Source organism: Lates calcarifer, linkage group LG14 (assembly GCF_001640805.2).
Source record: "Lates calcarifer isolate ASB-BC8 linkage group LG14, TLL_Latcal_v3, whole genome shotgun sequence".
Taxonomy (NCBI): domain Eukaryota; kingdom Metazoa; phylum Chordata; class Actinopteri; family Centropomidae; genus Lates; species Lates calcarifer.
The window spans coordinates 11,261,467-11,281,518 of NC_066846.1; the positions used below are offsets into that span (position 1 = coordinate 11,261,467).

General features: G+C 37.9%; 3 protein-coding genes across 3 annotated transcripts; all 3 read right to left on the bottom strand.

Moving 5' to 3' along the window:
• Nucleotides 1–6,381: 6,381 nt before the first annotated feature.
• Nucleotides 6,382–9,204, bottom strand: LOC108890721 (39S ribosomal protein L48, mitochondrial). Its single transcript, XM_018687711.2, has 8 exons — nucleotides 9,013–9,204; nucleotides 8,602–8,660; nucleotides 8,242–8,273; nucleotides 8,009–8,094; nucleotides 7,622–7,791; nucleotides 7,401–7,503; nucleotides 7,205–7,294; nucleotides 6,382–6,688 (listed from the first exon to the last, which is right to left on the bottom strand). Exons 1-8 carry the CDS (start codon nucleotides 9,031–9,033, stop codon nucleotides 6,611–6,613), a joined length of 639 nt encoding a protein of 212 aa, XP_018543227.1. The 5' UTR covers nucleotides 9,034–9,204; the 3' UTR covers nucleotides 6,382–6,610.
• Nucleotides 9,205–9,658: 454 nt separating this feature from the next.
• LOC108890760 (E3 ubiquitin/ISG15 ligase TRIM25-like) lies at nucleotides 9,659–15,891 on the bottom strand. Its single transcript, XM_018687758.2, is given in 10 exon segments — nucleotides 9,659–11,079; nucleotides 11,241–11,389; nucleotides 11,671–11,693; nucleotides 11,855–12,088; nucleotides 12,203–12,298; nucleotides 13,469–13,577; nucleotides 13,696–13,901; nucleotides 13,975–14,208; nucleotides 14,210–14,387; nucleotides 15,508–15,891. Coding segments are annotated over 9 exon segments (1,479 nt in total). The 5' UTR covers nucleotides 14,354–14,387; nucleotides 15,508–15,891; the 3' UTR covers nucleotides 9,659–10,795.
• A 457-nt stretch (nucleotides 15,892–16,348) lies between these two features.
• LOC108890722 (sterile alpha motif domain-containing protein 9-like) lies at nucleotides 16,349–19,713 on the bottom strand. Its single transcript, XM_018687713.2, has 2 exons — nucleotides 19,632–19,713; nucleotides 16,349–19,317 (listed from the first exon to the last, which is right to left on the bottom strand). Exon 2 carries the CDS (start codon nucleotides 18,173–18,175, stop codon nucleotides 17,177–17,179), a length of 999 nt encoding a protein of 332 aa, XP_018543229.1. The 5' UTR covers nucleotides 18,176–19,317; nucleotides 19,632–19,713; the 3' UTR covers nucleotides 16,349–17,176.
• Between the last annotated feature and the right edge of the window lie 339 nt (nucleotides 19,714–20,052).

Sequence of the window (20,052 nt, forward strand, 5' to 3'; positions counted from 1 at the left end):
AAAAAAAAAAAGTCATAGTATAGTATGGCGTCAAAAATCATGAAAAAAAAGTCATAGTATAGTATGGCGTCAAAAACGCGTCAAAAAAATGTCATAGTATAAATGCGTCAAAAATCATGAAAAAAAGTCATAGTATAGTATGCGTCAAAAACGTCAAAAAATGTCCATGAAAAAAAGTCATAGTATAGACGTCAAAAACCATGAAAAAAAGTCATAGTATAGTGTAATGGCGTCAAAAATCATGAAAAAAAAAGTCATAGGTCATAGTATACCTGGTAGTGTGGTCACTGTCAGAAAATGTCGTAGTGTCTCTCAAACTTTGTTTTTCTTTTTTATTTATATGTGTAATGAAGTTTCAGGATTTGAACCTTGGACAATTTCTGATGACCATGTGTTTCTGCAGGTGGACGAGAGAACCACATTACCTGAAGAGGACAACAGAAGTAGTTAAATGTTCTTAAAAATGTTTATAGATGTGTAAGACTTAATCATATTTTCATGTATGTTCATCACTACATGAAATGTGTGAAACGTGTCATTGTCTTTGATTTGTTTAATGTTGTCTAGAACAGAATCAATAAAGTTTTCTATCTTCTGAGTGTTTTTCTATTTTCAATTTAGTATCATAAAAATGCTGACTACTCTCTACTTGTATCTATATGTATAATATTAATAATTATATATTATATTAATAATATGTATAATTGCGGCTAAAACTATCAATCTTTTACTAAAAGCCATAACCCTAACCCTAACCCTAACCCCTAACCCTAACCCTAACGTCTGGCTAAAAGTTGTAACCCTAACCCTAACCCTAACGTCTGGCTAAAAGTTGTAACCCTAACCCTAACCCTAACCCTAATCTCTGGCTAAAAGTTGTAACCCTAACCCTAACCCTAACCTCTGGCTAAAAGTTGTAACCCTAACCCTAACCCTAATCCTAATCTCTGGCTAAAAGTTGTAACCCTAACCCTAACCCTAACCTCTGGCTAAAAGTTGTAACCCTAACCCTAACCCTAACCTAATCTCTGGCTAAAAGTTGTAACCTACCTAACCCTAACCCTAACCCTAATCTCTGGACTAAAAGTTGTAACCCTAACCCTAACCCTAATCTCTGCTAAAAGTTGTAACCCTAACCCTAATCCTAATATCTGGCTAAAAGTTGTAACCCTAACCCTAACCCTAACCTCTGGCTAAAAGTTGTAACCCTAACCCTAACCCTAACCCCTGGCTAAAAGTGGCAAAAAGTTGTAACCCTAACCCTAACCTTCTGGCTACAAATATTCACTTTCACAAAATAATAAACAGACCTGCAAGACATTCAGTGTTCTTAAGTATTTATTTAAGATAAACTCAGGATTCCAACAGCAAAAATAGAAAAAGGCATGGTATAAACAAGACAAGACATAAAACAAAACAGGATAAAATATTAAAATGATAGACAATATGAAAAGGACTATGTACACGGTAATAGACGTGAAAAACGATCAAAAAATGTCATAGTATAGTAAGATGTCAAAATTAGTAAAAAAAAAAAAAAAAAAAGCCATGTAGTATATAGTAAGACATGAAAAATGGTCAAAAATGTCATAGTAAAGTAAGAGGTGGAAAATGGTCAGAAAATGTCATAGTATAGTAAGGCGTCAAAATTAGTCAAAAAATGTCATAGTATAGTAAGAGGTGAAAAACGGTCAAAAAATGTCATAGTATAGCAAGACATCAAAAGTGGTCAAAAAATGTCATAATACAGTAAGTCAACAAAATTGGTCAAAAAATGTCATAGTATATTAAGAGGTGGAAAATGGTCAGAAAATGTCATAGTATAGTAAGAGGTGGAAAATGGTCAGAAAATGTCATAGTATAGTAAGGCGTCAAAATTGGTAAAAAAAAAAAAAAAAAAAAAAAAAAAGCCATGTAGTATATAGTAAGACATGAAAAATGGTCAAAAATGTCATAGTATAGTAAGACATCAAAATTGGTTAAAAAATGTCATAGTAAAGTAAGACATCAAAATTGGTCAAAAAATGTCATAGTATAGTAAGACGTTAAAAATGTGAAAAATTGCCATAGTAAAATACGGCATCAAAGACTGTCAAAAAATATCATAATATATATTATTCATCAACAAATGTCAAAAATTGTCATAGAATACTAAACTGTCAAAAATGTCATAGTACAGTAAGGTGCCAAAAACCACCAAAAATTGTTTTAGTATAGTAAGGAATAGAAATGTCAAAAATCAAAGTCAAAAAGTATAGCAAAGTACAAAAAACAGTGAAAAAAAATGTCAAAAACGGGTGAAAAAAATAATGGAGGACAGTTTTGGTAATGAAAAATAGATATAGAGATCAGTTTCTGTGCTTTTACATATGTTCTTGTCTCTGCAGGAGGAGATGACAGCAGCTGAAGACCTGAAGTGGACGACAGAAAACAAAGTGTTAATAAGCTATTAATTATATAATAGACCTCTACTATCTAACTGCTGTAAACATTTTTGGTGTCCTGTGAAAACACTTGTTTTTCTGTACCATCAGTAATGTAGTCACAGGAGGCACATTTTCCAAAGACTAATATGTCTTTAAACACCTATGAGAATATTCAACTGCTTATAATACAACTATTCAATTAATAATTGTATCACAAGCAGTTAAATGATCACAAAGATGCTTAGTAGACATGTTCATCTTTGGAAAATGTGCTCATAACTCATTATCTTTGCTGTGATTTGTTAAATGTTGTCTGGAATAAAATCATTAAGAGTGTCTTCCTAAACTTTTGAGATGCATTTCTGTTTTAAAATTTATATAAATCATTTTATTGCATTGAAAGAAAACTGTCATGATTCTCATGTTTTCATTTTGCAGACCTATTATTAAACATATATATATATATATATATATGGTTTTATACTTTAATACATACTTCTATACTTTTAACAGCTTTTAAACTTATTGTTTACACATATTTTTAAGGGTTTTAACTAATTTTTTTAAAAAAGGTGAATACTAGTAATCATTTTTTAAAGGGTTTAAATACATTTTTAATGGCTTTATACTTTTCATGCTTAATTCTTAGACCTAATTTTAAACATTTTAAATATATAAATATATTAAATATATATTTAAAAGCTTGAATATTACAAGGTTACCGTATTTATCAAACTTGTTTTATAGGTTTTTAAAAAATGTTTTATACCTATTCCTTTTGAAATGTATTTTATAATGATTCTATACTTATTTTTATACTATTTTTATACTTATTTTTAGGCATATTTATTTGAGGTTTTAAATGTATTTTTTAAGGTTTTATATTTATTTTGTGTGGACTGACTGGTTCTCGACTAATCAGAACTAGTGCAAGAGTTAAATTTGCTTTATACACAAAGACAGAAGAAGCTGCTCTTATTGAAGAACTGACTCCACCAGCTCCTGATATTCACACAACAGCAGTGGATGTTTTTTCCAAGTTCGTTAAAATTTGACACTAAATTTAGTTGATAGAAGCTAAAATCAAGCAAAATGACAGTGTTTGTAGTGTGAAAATGAACTGAATAAATTCTTCATATTTTTATAATTCACTGTACTAATGAGAAAGACAGAGAGAGGGGGAAAGAGTGAGAGACAAAGAAAGAGAGAGACAGGGAGAGAATGAGACATGGGGAGAAAGAGAGAGAGACGGAGAGAGGGAGACAGAGAGAAAATGAAACGGACTAATAGAGGGGAGAGAGCTTAAAAGAGAACATGAGACAGAGAGGGATGGGAGAGAAAGTGTGTGAGAGAGAAAGGGAGACAGAGGTAGAAAGAAAGCATGATGAAATTGAGTGAGTGAGCAAGGAAAAGAGAAATTGACAGAGAGAGAAGGAGGCAGGGGGGAGGGGGAGAGAGCCGATGTTTAAATTCTTCATTTTCTTTGAACAGCACATTCATGAACTATGTAAATAAATACATTTTAATAATGAGTGAGGTTTTTGTGACAAATGAAACTATTCAGACTAAAGATCAATTACTGAAGATCCATAATTTAATGTCAGTGCTCTGTGTTGGGCAGTTGATGTAAAGCTGTGATTTACCTGGAGGCCTCAGTCCTGGTCTCAAAGAACTTCTTCATTGTACAAAAAACTCTGATCTTGAACGAAGTGGTGACACCTGGAGGAAATAAAGAAAGAAATATACAAATGAAAATGATTAATGCATCATGACCTATTCCTCATCAACAGTTTAACCATGAAAACACAGATAAATATTTAACATTAAGGTGAACCAGATGATTTTCCAAACGTCCATACTTACTGAAAAGCATCACATCTTTCAGAATCAATAATAAATATTTGGGAAAAAAATCACTAGAATGATCATCTTAAATTTCTATATTGATTGTCAACTAATCACTGAAGGAATCGTGTATATTACTGTGAACTAAATGATAAAAACTTTCACTGAAGTACACAGTTGTGCAGGGTTTTAACAGGCAGAAAATAAACTGACAACTATTTTGAGTTTTTATTATTTATTAATTTATTACAACTAATACTATTTTCTGCCTGTATATAGACACAAGTTATCAGTTATTATTAAATTCTATACTAAACTAATTAAACACTAAGGCTTTTAGCAGTAACACCGTTACTACCATTAATAATTCAGCTCATCAACACATTTTTTCAGGCTGGGTAAATCTTTAGGACACACACCTGTTTGGTTTTTAAGGTGAGAGCTGGTGTTTCTCAGGTTGCAGCAGCTGAACCAGTTAACCTGGAAAACACAAGTACAACACTTGAAACATCAATTAACTAATGCAAAATAGTAATGGAAACTTTTTACCACAAAAACCCACACAGTGTAGAAGAACACAACAGTGAAAACTAAACACGAATGCTTGTCAACACTTGAGATTTGAGGTGAATAAATTAATTATGTTACTAGAATATGACTTGATCTCAGAGAGAAAAGCAATTTTAACAGTAATTTCAGGCCACACATTATGACCTACTCTTGAGTCTTAAAACTTGTGGAGGAGCACAGAGATAAAATATAGTTTCCAAGCTTGTATTTAACACAAATCTGAGCTCAATAAAATCTAAAGTCACCACAAAAAGAAATTCAAATCAATAACATACACAACAGGGATCAATGGAGGGCTATGAACAGACTACCACAAAGATACAAAGACACACAATTCGAAGAGGCAAAAAACTGGGTTGCAAAATGATCACAATGAAATGCTTAACTGCCACACTGAAACACAAAACGACCACAAAGAAATGTTAAATGACCTGGAATAGACGTTAAACTACGCAAAACAACCACAAAGAAGTAAGTAGATATAAAACAGCCAGCTAGGTGCCCACAACTCATGTTAGTGAAGCCTCATTCACAGAAACACACAAACACAATCTTACCCACGCGATACAAAGGACTGAAAATTGAATTCAAAGATATCATTACAAGGTAATGCTAATGCTAATGCTAACGCTAACGATAACGCTGATACTAACGCTCTCGGATAACGTTAATGCTAACGCTAGCCGCTAACTGTTTGCCTTACCTTTGCGCCGAAGGTGTGTTCAGCGTCCATTTGTTCGACAAAAACAGCCAGCTAGAGACGCAAAACGATGCAATACCACCCCAAACAGACACAAAATGATCACATCGACATCATAATCCACCAAAAACTGACTTAAAATAACCAAGATAGAGCAGACCCGAGTTCGTTTTAGCATCCAGACCTCCTCGGTGACGACGTCTTCTCACAGTACCGGCAAACAGAAGCAACTGCTTCAAACATGGTTTAAATTTGTTTTCCGCCTCTGCGCTCCTCCCAGAAGCTCGTGGCCAATGAGGGGACACGTCGCGAGCAGTGACGACATACGTCAGCTTACGTTGGCAGAAAAACGCTGATTGTCCGGTCGATTCTGGTCCGCCTAGCAACCGCCTCTATTGGTCTTGAAATACATCCACGTAAAGACGGAGATGTATTGTAAGAGGGGGGTCAAGGGGTTCAATTCTGTGGCTGATTCGGTTCAACGGCCAGATCCAGGTTTGTTTTCTTCTGCTTTCCTTAATATTGCAAGATTTTTTCACAATTTCACCCTTTTCTCCAGCAGCATGTATGGATCTTGATGTAAAAAGTGAGCTTGTACAGTTAAGCAGATAAAAGCTATACAGACGTGTACGATTATTGTGCTGTATGAATAATATTTACGGTTATGGTTGTGGAAACTATGATTTACTTTAAATATGCATAATGTTATGCCTGATAATTGCTGTACTTTGACTTTGACTACACAAAATCTAAAAAGCATTTAGAGTAGAAACGTGTATTTGTAATTTTTAAAACACAAAAAAACAAAAACAAAACTGAAACATTAATCATAACAGTATCTTAACTTGGAAAAGAACAGGATGGGTTTTATTTTCCAGAGGTCACACAAAAAGTCAAATGTAAATGTGCACAGGTATTTCAATGCAAATGATCATCCTAACAGCATTCAACTGAGGAACGCCAGGGAATAAATAAACAAAAACAGATATTACTCGTTAACGACATGTAACATCCATGTCGTGTGCAGTTGTGGAAATCAGGAAGGTCAAACTCGAGAATGTCACAGGTCTTATTGGTTTATTTTCGCCATCAGCTCCTCCAGCTCTGGACGTGCCTTGAACCGTGCTTTGTAATGAGCCTCTGTGTGCTGAGGGGAAGAGAGGGAGAGGAGAGGTGAGGAGATTAAACTTAAAACACATTTTCATAAAATGACTTTCCTATTTACTTGCAGAATATTCTTAATTCTAACAAAGTTTCAACAGAAAAATTAAATAAATATGTTTGAGATGAAATTGTGACTTAAATGTAGATTTGTGTTAGTTAGCAGGAGATAGTTGCAAAATAAAGCTTTAACTGAGTGACAGTCAGCAGCTTACACCGCCAGAATCAGGCCCAGTAAGTTTAAGAGTAATACTGAACTGTAGATCAGTTAAAAAGACTTAGACGCCTGAAAAAAACAACGTTATACAATATCCAGGAAACTGGTGTGTGAATTCTTGGTCAGAAACATGTTTTGTGTGGTCACAGTGACCTTAAACTTTTGACCACCAAAATATAATCACCTTATTTCTGAGTCCAAGTGAACTTTTATGCCAAATTTGTATCAGTATCAGACAGACAGACGCTCATACATAATAAAGTGGTTGTCTTCATATTAACTCACCTCCTTTACAGAAAGTTGAACTCCCTCTGGTTGATTCTTTAAAATAACCTCCATGAAGACGGGACAAAGTGTGGTGTCCAGTTTCCTCAACTGGAAAAACAGATTAATAACATTGTTCAAAAGTCAGGTTAAATATTCCTCAGGAAAACTACCAAAGCTTTATTTAAAAGGAGACCTGTAAAAGACACAGTTTTACCTGGACGACTCGCTCGTGAGTCTTTAGGATAGAGTCGACGTACATCTTGGTGCCCTGCTCTTGCATTAGCATGATCTCTGTGGTCTTGGTTGGCAAAGCATAGCTGCATGTGAGAAGCAATGATAAAAACAAGACAATGTATCAGAATTATCTTATTGTATACAGCTGATGACAAAGATCTGAGAACTGAAACGTTGTTGTGTCTTTCTAAACATCCTCACCACAGTGACACCCTGATGCTGAGCCGGTTGCACAGGTTGTGGATGTACTCAGTGTAGCGTTCCACCACCGTCATGTCGTGACCCGACACCATCACGTTCAGAGTCCCGTACGCTGTAGTTGATGCTGGACAGACTGGTCTCATCTTATACCTGTCTTTCTTTTTTCTGTGCTGAAAACACAGTGAGCATGAAACACGTTAGACATACTGTAGCATTACAGAATTACTGTAGTCTCAAATCTTAAAAGAGGAATCTTTGAGAGAGCGCTTAATACTTTATGTTGCTATTATCTATGGGTTTCTCATAATTTCCACATTTTTAGGATTGGCAGCAGAGGTAACTGATGTTTTTCTCAACACACAGTATAATCTAGTCTCAGAATCTTACCACTCTCTTTCTGAAAAGGAATCTCCAGCTCCCGATCTTATGGGTCGGCATGTCGCGGTGTTGTCTTTCGTTCACAGAAGCTGTAGCTGATGGGAACAATTGTCCAAATAGGTAAAATACTCTGTAAACATGTGCCACACATCTGAGAATTTTAAATTTAACATGCAAGAGTTTGCCTGTAATTTGCATGCAAAGGACAGGTGTTTTATTCTCAGGTGTTTTTAACTACTTACCCCATACAGGATTCTGGATGGACGGTGTGGCCCTTTAAACACAACCATAAAAGTATTAGTGAGAAAGAGAGGATGCATATTGCAAACCTGTTTGACCGTCTGATTGCAGCAACGTCGCTAATCTTTCCAAATCTCAGCAGCTACTTTGTGGCATAAAATGTTACCATGATCAACAGAAAAGATGTCCAAAAACCCAAAGGTGTAAAAAAATCTCAAGCTTCAGATTTAAAAAGTTCACTTATTAACCTGGGATTCTATGGTAGCTGTAATGAGGGACTACAATGATCACATCCTTACAAATAAAGACTTCAATTAATCTACCAAAATATATAAGAATAAAAAAACAAAGCAAAAACTCACCGGCATGGTGTGAGTGCTTGATTTAATGCAAACACCTGCCGTATAAGAGGCACCTGAAACTGGACAAAACAGGATAACATTAAGTGTCAGTATTACAACATGGATTTGGTTGAAAATTGCAGCGGTTTGTGATGTTTTACAGGCCGAACCAAAGTAATCAGTGATTGGCTAGCTAACTGAGACATCACGTTAGGTTGGAGCAACATCTGATCAGCGTGATTAATCAAAAACATTATGAAAATAACCTTCCGTTAGCTGCTGTTCAACCTGAAACTATTAAACACACAGATAATGTTGTGATAAGCTGCGACAAAGGCCTAAAATGACTTAAATTACGACTCATTTTAATCGCTGCTGTATGACCTCTGTGAAAAATGTAAACATTTAGCGGAGAGAAGAAAAACTCTTTACCTTTCGAAAGAGAGAATTCATGGCTCAACCTCTTTGTTTGTATCTAACCAAATCACACACACACTGTTTTGTGTGTTGTGGTTTATATCAGCGACTTATCTACATGTAACCTTAATACACATCCAAAACACATGCACCGACTGCAGATGCTACTGACTCCGGAAGCGCTTACCGGAAACCAGTCCGTGCGTTATTATAACCGTCGAGCAAATGCGTCTGAACAAAGGTTCCGGGGACAGGAGGCACATTCAGCTACGACGAGTATTTCTGTGCGTTAAAGTTAAAAGTTTGTGTTAATGAAATGGCAAATCACTTCTTAAAATGTATCTTTAGATATAAAAGTTCATTAATTAATGATGTAATTTTCTATTATTGTATTTCTATCTCAGTGCGTAATCTTGAAATGTTTTGATTTTCCCTGCATAAAAGCACCTTGTTAATTTTGTTTTTTAAGCTATTGTAATGCTAAAGTTTGAGCCGTTTAATTTTTAATTTTGCTTTTCTAGCTTGACTCCAGACCTCTGAATCACCACCTGCATCTGATATTTTCAGGGATTCCAATAAATAGTTTGAAACAAAATGCAAATTGCAAATGACTCTATTTCTCTATTTCTAAACTGTCGTAAAATACAAGGAGACCACTGTGCACATTTCAACAGGCTTTATATTTATTTAGTAATTGTTTTAGTTTGGCCCCTCACAAAAATCACTCGTATCAAAATAAAAATCAGCTTTCAACATTCAAATATTTCAGGCCTAACGTAGCAATTTTTTTTCTAGTAAAGTGCAAAATTTCACATCACCTGAAACTGATATTTTAAGAATAATGTATGAAGAGTGCATAGGAATATGTAACATTTTTACTAACAATGCATTAACTGCTTTTAAAGCACTATGAGTTATGACAAGCAAGGTCATCCTGTAGCCTATGTAAACTGTTATTACCACACTGCATTTCTTTATCTAACATCATGCCAAGCAAAAAATAAACTTGTCAAAGAGCCCATGCACACGCGCATCCTCACTCTTTGGCTTTGCAATGTTCAACTCTAGCATGAATGAAACAATCACATCAATCCATACACACAGGACTCATTCATGTAGACTGTTACTGGCCTGATGTATCTGCTTAATCTTATGTCTCTCAGGTCAAAACTCTGGCGTGTTTACAAGGATACTGATTGAAAGGCTTTCTATGGTGATGGAAACTCAAGGATTTCAGACCGTTTTGTATCTATGTATATATCCCTCTCTGCCTAGTGCCTGTTCTATCAAAAAATTCAGGTAAGTTTTCAAAACTAATTAAATGAAATATATAAAGTCAAATGTCACATTTTTACCAAAGTGGTTGAAAATCTGGAATCACAGACGTGCAGGGGTTTTTTCCTATTTCAGTGCTTGAGTCCTTCCAGCCACATTCTGTCATTAATACAATTGCATTCACATGTGTACATATACAGTAAATGTCTTCTAACATGAAGCACTTTAACTTAGTCCAGCAGTATGCAACACAGGTTTAGCATGAGATTCACACTGGCAGATTCTCCGTACACAGTTCCGTTTTATTTCGAGCTGAATCAAAGCTCTGTTATCATCCAGTATGTGTGTTTGAGGCAAAATATGGCAGCTGCTCGAGTCCTGTTCTGTATGTGGGACATTCAGAGAGACGATGGGTGCAACACTACAAGAGACAAGAGATCTGTTGCACTCATCCACAGTTAAGGATCAAATTCAAAGTGCTTCAAAAGGTGTAAAAAAGTATGTAAACGAATAACGTCCTCAGTTAAACCCCTCTCTCTTCCTCGTCCTCTTCGTCATCGTCGTCGTCGTCTTCTTCTTCCTCCTCGCTCCGTTCCTCTTCCTCCTCCTCCCCTGGGCTGTAAGGATCGTCGCCCAGCTCGCTCGGGTCACGTCCGTCCTCGTCGTCTTCCTCCTCCTCGTCTTCCTCCTCCTCCCCCTCGCTCCTCATTTCTCCCTCGCTGCTGTCGTCGAAGTCGTCGTCATCGTCCTCCTCTGCAGCCTCTTCCTCGTTCTCCTCTTCCTCCTCCTCGAGATCTGAAAGATGAACTAACAGGTGGACAAAATATTTAAATATGTGTTTCTGATTCGTGTCAATTCGTAGTCGTAGTGACAATCAGTACTGAAATTAAACTATTTTATCAGGTAGCCTTAGAGTGAAGCTAATCATTTTTGATTTTAAGGTGATTGGATGAGAGAAAATTCCTTACACAGGGAATTAATGGCAGTAAGAATGTGACCTGGCAGTTCCTCATCAAGGAATTTTTTCATTTCTTCTTCCATTATTGCTACGAGGACCTCTGTCTCCATGTCGACGTATTCTGGGTAGAACATGTTTTTCCTTAGCTGCCTACGGCACCTAAAACACACACAAACACAGACCTTGGAGAAGGACTTTTTTTGATTGGATTCCAAATTTCAAGACACATTTAAATTATTTTCCTATTTTCATCCATTCACATCATAATAAACAGAGATAAAATGATTAGTCGATGAATAAATGAAGGTCAAACAGAACAAATTGTTTTATGGACAAAACAATTAAATAATCAATCAAGAAAATAATCTGCAACATGATGAACAATCATAATAATTGTCAGTTTGAGCCCTAAATACTGTAAATCTAAAAGCAGTACTTACTGTTTTCCTGTTGTCTTGTACGCCTGAGAAAAGGGACAAAAGCAGATGTTTGGTTTTTCAAACCATAAAAATAGTTGAGGGAATCTATTAAAATGTCAACTTCAAATTATATTTTTGTTATTATGGTGTATTTATGTATCATTAAAAGTTCCAGTACTGCTGAACATGAAGCCATGCGTCTCACCTCGATGAAGCGGAAAGGATCGTTTTCCTGCATGAGGCTCTCGATGCCGCAGCGGACCTCCTGGAGACGGGCCTGATCCTGGCAGATCCTGAAGATGTTCTTCTGAATCGCCGGCCCGTTGGTGTCACAGTGAGTGCGTGTGCACTCTCGCAGTCTGATGATGAAGCTGAGCACTTTGGCCTTCATGTCTTCTTCCAGCCTGTTGAAGCACGCCTCAGAGTCGTCCATGAACTTCTACGTGAGGGAAGCGATGAGGAGGAAAAGGGGATGAGCATCATCAGGACGAGTTTCAGCTGATATCACAAATGGTCAAATACTGACCTGTTGTGTCATTTGTGTCATTTTTACCTTATTCTGTCTCTCCTTCTCCTTCTGCTCCTGGAGTTTTTTCTCAGCCATGCTGTATTTCCTGTCAACCCTGTAGAGCTGCTTATCCAGCGTTCCCTGGTGAAACATGAGGAGACACAGGCTCAGTGAAAAACACATCAGAGAGTCACTGATCACTACTGTACAATTACAAACACTTGCTTAAGTGCTGCTTACAATTGCGACATTTTATACAGCAGTAACAGTAGAGAGCTAACATTCTTATCACTATGTTATTTCATAAAGAAACGATACTTCAGTTCCTCACTAGACGATTCTGGCTGATCTCAGCTCTGATTTGTTTTTTCATCTCCTCTCTCTGAACATGTCCAAAATGTGAAGTGATGAAACAGAGTTGTGACAGAGCCCCATATCCTGTACAAGAGCTGCCACTGTTGCAGTTCTAGAGATTGATAAATCTCAAAATTGGCTTTGTTCCCTTTAACTAAATGCTAAAATCCCTGTGAAGTAAGTTGATACTGCTTTATTTTACAGCTCCCGTATTGCCCACATTATTTCCTGGAAACCTGCCTCATAATGTCCTAAAAATGTGTCAGTATTTAGCTGTAAATCACCAGGATCAAGTCATCAGCTAAACTCTAGAAACTCTGTCTGTGGTTGTGGTTTGTCTTTTCCACCAGACATTTATTCTTTAGGTCCATCTGGCTGCCAACACAGGGAAACACAGCTGAAGAATTTAACCTAAAATCGAATATTAAATAAGACCGACTGACAAGGACACTGGTTATTGGCTGATTCTCCCTGATGTCATTAATGCAACATGTTGAATTCAAGAATATCCACAGCAACAAACTGGAAGCCTGGAGAATGGAAGCACAGGAAGTGGGTTTAACTCTCTCGTATAAAGACCTCAACGTCATGTGACTCTGCCATCCATTCACACACTACAACAACTGACAATATTCATTCATTAGGATTCCAGACTCATCACAGGACTTTGTGTGAGCCAAACAATGAAAAGACAGTTAAACTGGATGGAGGAGGGCAGCGAAACTCTCAAGCCCTGAGCTCCAACATGTTTGTTTCAGACAATATTTAGTGTCAGTGAACTCATTTCACCATAATAATTCAGCTACAGAGGTGACACAGATTTAAGGATGTGGATGAGGTTCAAAAACAGAAACCAGGTCTTTAAATTTAGTAGGACAGAACAGTCTACACTCACGCTTTCCTCGCTGCTTTCACATGATAATATAGGCCATGTAGAGACCGTGATGGTAGATGTACCTTGAGATCTTTCATTGTGTTCTTCAGGGTCTTCATTGTGTGTCCAGAGTGCTCTCCTTCTATGGTGCAGGCGTTGCACACACACATCTTGTCATCCATGCAGTAGTATCTGGAGTTGTGTATATGTAATGGAAAAACCCTCAATCAAAACCTTGTTTCATCAAGAAAAACAGAATCTGACTTCTAGATGAAATACTAACAGTAACACCTGTATATCTGCCTCCTACCTGTATATCTCATCATGCTCTAAACACTTCCTCTTCCAGAAGTCGTTTATCGGATCTGTCAGTGGATGCTCACAGAAAGCCGGTAGCTCCAGATGTGGCTTCACGTGCTCCTGGCACATGGACACCTCACACTTCAGGCACGTCTTGACCGCAAACATTGGCACAGCTACACTGGCAGGAGCAGCAGCAGCAGCAGCAGCAGCTTCCTGCTTATCACCTCCTTCCTGAGAAACAGAAGCAGCAGACGATCCTGTTCCCGGCAGTACTGATGCCTGAGGCCTCGGCGGCGACTGAGGGGCAGTAATCACAGGGAACAGCAACACTCCTGACCGGCTGCGCTGCCAGGGAAGACGACAGCGATTCTCTGGATTTTAAAGCTGTAGCAGCTGCACTGACGGCTCTGCGCCGGTGACGATAGTCATCAGCAATATTGGCTAGTTTGAAGTTCTTCTGAAAGTTGGTGCCACACCGGTGGCTGTCGCGGCACTCTGGGCAGCGGAGGCGACCTCGCTCCTGCTTGGCGCTTTAAGTGATCGAGGCAGGTCTTGCAGAAGTTGTGTCCGCAAGGAAGCAAGTGGGGGTCACGGTACAAGTCCAGACACACGGGGCAGGTAAGCTCCTCCTGCAGGACGCTGGACTCTGAGTGGGCCGCAGCCATGTCAGTGTTCAGGCTGAGAGGCCGGTGAGATGAGCTGGAGACAAATGGGAGAGATGAAAGAAGTGATGAGAAAGTGAGGATGAATAAAAGTGGGAAAAGGGGGATGAGGAAGTGGATGGAAGATAAGATGGAGGAAAGAAGCAAACCTTCACATTTGAGAAGCTGAAAACAAAGAAAATGTTCTGTATTTGTTCCAGAGGAATATTTGATTATCAAAATAGTTGGCAATTTGTTTTCACTTCATAACTAGTGGATTAACTGACCACAAAATTCAGTCCTCCTGCAGTCCTCTTCATTTATGTGATTACAGCTGTAACATGAGTTGATAACTTGACTTCACAATCAACAGAAAAGTAGCAGAGTTCAATTAATCAATTCACTGTTTCAATCTTTTTTTGTCTTTAAAGTAAAAACACCAAAACATTGCTGGGCCCAGCCTCTGAAACATGCAGGGTTTCCTGCTTTTCTCTATCAGATATGACTGTAAACTGAACATCTTTGAGTTTAGGACAAACCTAAACCTAACTACAACCTAAATGCATCTCCTTGGGCTTTAGGGAATTATACGTGCCATTATTCACAATTTGTGTTAATTTATAGAAAAAATAATTACATTGGCAGGTGTGTATCACCACCTGTAACTGAGTTATTTCAACTATCTGCTGAGCACAGGACTGGTTTTCAGACTCAGTCACAGTGTCATTACCACTTCCTTCGTGTATAAGTTTCAGTAAGGGGTAAAAAAGAAAGTAAAACCTTTTGTAGCTTCGGGGCCTTGTGACAGCTTCCCACACAAGGTCATTTTGCCCTGTTTGTTGTGAGCAGTCTGTACTGACCCCAGTATGACCCAGAAACCTGCCAATCTGCTCTGTGTTGTTTACACGAGACAAAAAGTGGTGTCCCAGTCAGTCAGCAGTGGTTTCCAGTCTTCCACCTGAAAAAAAGGCCTGTAAACCTGCTGTGACAACGGTTATCTCTTGGATAAAATGTTAACCGTATTTATTACGTTCCTCTAAATGGCTGCACTTACTGCAGGTTCAAGGGTCAACCGACAATTACTCCACTGTGTTAGCTTCACTAATCTCCCAGGGCAGTGATGAGCTAAAACAAAACACGACAGTCAAACACACAGACAGGCTGTTAACGCTGCTTACCTTGATGATAATATAACCACGTATATGTTGTCTTTGTACAAAGCTGAACCGTTAAAAATCCAGAGCTGTTAAAACTGTTTGTATCAAAACAAGACGAGGCTGAAGTCTCAGAGCTCGACGCCGCGGTGCACCTGTCGTGCTGAGGCTAACATGTAAACGTTACGACCGGTTAGCTCGGGACTGCCTCTTTTTTTTTCCGTTCCCACGGCGTCCGCAAACAGTCCCGGCTGCTTTAGGAGTCCCGGGACCTATTCCAGTCATCAGGGACTTAGTTCCTCATCTGGACTTTTCGGCATTTGACACACAAGGACGAGCCGACGCTCACCTGTGCGACAGACGAGCGGACGGTTAGCTGAAGCTGGCAGGTTGATGCGGAGAAAATGATCCCTTCACGGATCCTCGGAAATCCTTGATGTTATACTGTACTCACTGTAAACGCTTGTCCACTGAGGGCACATGATGTTGTCACAGTCTCTAGTATTTGGTTATATATCATTATAATATAATTCTAATTATTGTAATAAATGAATATTAGAATGACATTAATTAAAACTTAAAAAATGTTCAATATAATATTGCTTTTTAATCTGTTTTGTATGATGTTTTGGTGAAATTTAGGCTTAATTTCACTGATTAATTCACTTTTATTATTTTATTATTATTCATTATTACACTCATGCTCACTACTTTAGCAACACAATACATCCTTTAACACCTGTTGGCAAAGGAAGAGGTAGCTACATAAAATCACAAATGTCAGTAAGTCATATTTTGCTTATTATTTATTTAATTACATTTCACTTCAGCTGTAGTTACGCTCCTCAAAAACACAGAGACAGCAAAGGATGCCACTGCAGGTTTGAATTTATTGTCAAAGAAACTGCATACATTACCTTCAATTACATTTTTACAAATTATTATTCAACATACGCATACATTATACATCCAAGCTCTAAGAATACAACCAACACCTCATAAAATATCATAAAACTCATATCATAAAAATACATATAAGAGGGCTGTATTTTAAAAAGTAAAAATTAAAACAAATAAAAAAGTATCAGGAAAAAAAAATAATGCTTGTTATTTTCTTCATTCAGCCCTAATGTTCATATTAATTCAACTTTTTCAGCTGAGTATTTCCACTCATTACAACTAAAGCAAGAATACAGTTTGGTTAATGTTTGAAGCCAAAGCTACAATATTATCAGCCACATTAAAAAAAATTAATAGATAAATATGTTAAAACATGTAAAAATGACACTGAAAGCAAATTATTATGAACTCATCTACCAACACAGAAATGGATAATGCAGAATAAATAAAAATAATTTGTGGAAGGTTTGACTATACACCACCACCATCTACTACAACTTCAAAAATGACCATACAGTTGATTCAAGACACCATTTGACTTTCCCTCTGAGTCATACAGTGTAAAAAAATAACTTAAAAAGACTTACAGATTATTTATTATTATTTAACTTACAGATATTTTTTGTGATTTTATATATTTCTCTGTTCCAAAAGCATTTATATTTAACAACACTCGAGCCATGGTCTAGGGATGGCAACGGTGATCTGTTGGTGATCCACCACTCTGGTTCAAATCAATGTCAAGCTAATGTTCGTTGCCTGTTTCTTACAGTACCACAGTGTTCACTGTCAGTCACTGTCCAGACATGTGAGGAACTTTGAAGAGGACAGGACCCCGAATGGTGAAGCCAAGATAGAAACGAATGGGGCTCAGCACTGAAGGTTCATCCTTTACTGAAGCTTTTATTTTCTTCCCTCCAACACAAACAAACATTTCTTCATGCTCCTGTGACATGATGGAAGTGTGGCAGGGCTCTACCCTGACCGGGAGAAGGATCTCTTGGATTTCTGGTATTTGCCACACTTTCCCACTGATCCACATATTTTTGATCCACATTACTTTATCTTTATTACTTTGAGGCTGCTCAGCATCCACCATTTTTTCCACAATTGCATCCAGCTTTGATTTGTGAATCCATTTGCTCAGTCCAGAGCCCTTTCCCAGAAAAAACAGAGGCAAAAGGTAACGGCCACGAAGGTACTTGGCATAACTGCCTCTGTCATATGCTCTCTCCATGAAAGTGACATACTGTTGCAGGTCATGAGGCAGTTGTGCAGGCTCTCCTTCTGTTTCTGATACCTCATTACTGTCCTCATCCTCCCAGGTTTTTTCTTCTGACCCATCATCTCCTGTGGCCTCTTGTTCCACCTTTTCATCATCCTCTTCTTGCACCACCTGAGGCTGTTCCTCAGGCCAAAACAACAGCAGAACCAAAAGGTAAAACTCAGGGCTTCTGTGGCCCTCTGGAGAGCCCAAGAATCTGTGAGTTATTCTTTGGAGTTCATTCACCGGGGTCAGCTGAGGAGAATCAGGCGTCCTGTTGCTCAGGATGATGTTGGAGAGGATGTACCTCTCTGCTACGTTGACATCATCAGTGTTTTCTTCATAGGTGGTTTTCAAAAGATCTTGGATTTCCTCTAAATCAGAAACAGTTTTCTCATCCTCCTCAAACCCAGCACGTTTTCCTCTTGATGTGAAAAGGCCATGATTCAGACAGTCAAGAAGGCCTGGGAAGCTGGTGGATTCAGCTGCTGTATTCTGTTGTGTAGTAGTTGTAACAAACTGCAACATCCCTGCCAGAAGTAATCTGGCTCTAAAGTTTCCATGTCAGGCCTGGAGTAGGTTAGGTACCACTCAAAAAAGTCAAACTTGTCTTCAACTTCCATTTTTTGTTTTGGACCAAACTCGTGCGTTGCTGTTCAGAGAGTTTCTCAAAGACTATCTTTGCCACTTGAATGAAGCCAAAAAAGCCTCTGTTGTTGAAGGACTTTGAAAGTGTCTTCAATACCTGCTATGTCCCTCATCTCTGGGTCCACTTCTCTCTCAGCTTTTACCTCCACATCTTTAAATGCTTCGAAGGCCTTTTTCTGCCATGTTTAAGATGTCCTCGTTGTTAGATTGGCTTTCCTCAAACGGTTCTTATAAATCTGGCCCAAGAGTGTCAGCTACATAAGAATTACGTGGAGCTCTTTGAATGGCTCTCTTTGCCCATTCTTCAGCTCTTTCATAGTCAGGGGTCCATTTTTTAATGTAATAGAGACGGGAAAGAGTTTGGGGGAAAATGAATATCTGACTGAATTTATCTGATGCCACTGTCAAGACAGAGACAGCATATTTAAAATCCTCATTCTTCACTATATCTTCAATCAACCTTGAGAACTTCTCTTTACCTTTCTCTCCCATCTCCCTCTTTGTCAGCAAATCTTTGATGAAGTTCATGACATATTCTTGGGCCTGATCTCCACAAAGTAAGCACATAAATTTCCTCAATGTAGCACTCCTGTAAATCCTTAAGGAAGCTAGTAGCTCCACAGCTCTCTGTGCAAGTGTTAGGTCAATCATGCGTACACGGCATCGATTGGATGTTGTAATTAAGACAGAAAAAGGTTCCATTCTCTTTTGAAAGGGGGGGCCTCCATAGATGAAATCAGGTGGTCCAAGGATCCGTTGACACTCAGGCATCAGGAGGTAGGACTCAGGCACATACACCTTAAGCAGTGCTAGTAAAGAGAACAGTTGAGTTTTGGGAGATTTTGGGTTATCTCTCACATACTGGTTAATAATCCTAATAATCCCATTCCAGAACATATCAGAATATGGATGTAATGTGCGTCTAACGTAATGTTCCATGGCGATAAGCTTGGACTTGAAAATGAGGATGATGCAGGTTTGTTTTTTCTCTTCGGTTCTGTTTGTAAAAGGTAGTGCAGCACCTACAGATGATAACAACAGAGCACAAATTAATCGTTTAATCCTTCCAATTACCAATACATCCTTCTTTTATCATTCTATAATATGTAATCATTAATGGGAACAGATATTTTTGTATCTCTACCATAATTATATTGTAGTTATTATTAGTTACAATTTAGTTGAGAAAAAAGAGGAAAACCTTGAAAATTGCAAGCTCCAGTAAGATAACGGCACATATTCTTACAGGACCAAATATTCCTTAAATCATGATCAGATTCAGAATCAGAAGAAAACACTGTAAATTTAATAACTAATGTCAATGAAATCTTCTTACCTGTTAGAGTCCCAGCAGGTGTGTGGATGACTAAAGATGCTGAAGATGTTATTTATAAACAGCTTGGAGCCACGCCTTCTGCATGCTGCACATTCTTATGTCTTGGATATGGTGTGTATATCTCATTATATCTCATTGTGTTTGCTGTCATTCCTCCTTAGTGATCAGCATAGCTGTTACAACAACTGTATTGTTGTTTGTGTGAGTAGAAATACCTTCAATAGCTCTTGGTTGACAGATAAGATGCCACTTATCAAGTTTCATTTACACAGAAATGAACATTAAGTCCTGAAGGTCAGTCAGTGATAATAAATGATTTCCTGTAAACAGTCACTTTGTAAACCCGCCTTTCTTTATGTAATACAGAATCACTGTTAATCTGTTCAGTCAATTATGAAATAACCCAAAACACAGCATTTCT

Excerpts from the sequence above, each read along its gene's own strand:
- LOC108890721 (XM_018687711.2), bottom strand. The coding sequence starts at position 9,033 with ATGAATTCTCTCTTTCGAAAG. Across the intron at positions 8,274-8,601 it reads CAAGCACTCACACCATGCCG|GGCCACACCGTCCATCCAGA; the intron begins GTGAGTTTTTGC and ends TTGTGTTTAAAG. Across the intron at positions 8,095-8,241 it reads CATCCAGAATCCTGTATGGG|CTACAGCTTCTGTGAACGAA; the intron begins GTAAGTAGTTAA and ends TGTTCCCATCAG.
- LOC108890722 (XM_018687713.2), bottom strand. The coding sequence starts at position 18,175 with ATGTTGCAGTTTGTTACAACTACTACACAACAGAATACAGCAGCTGAA.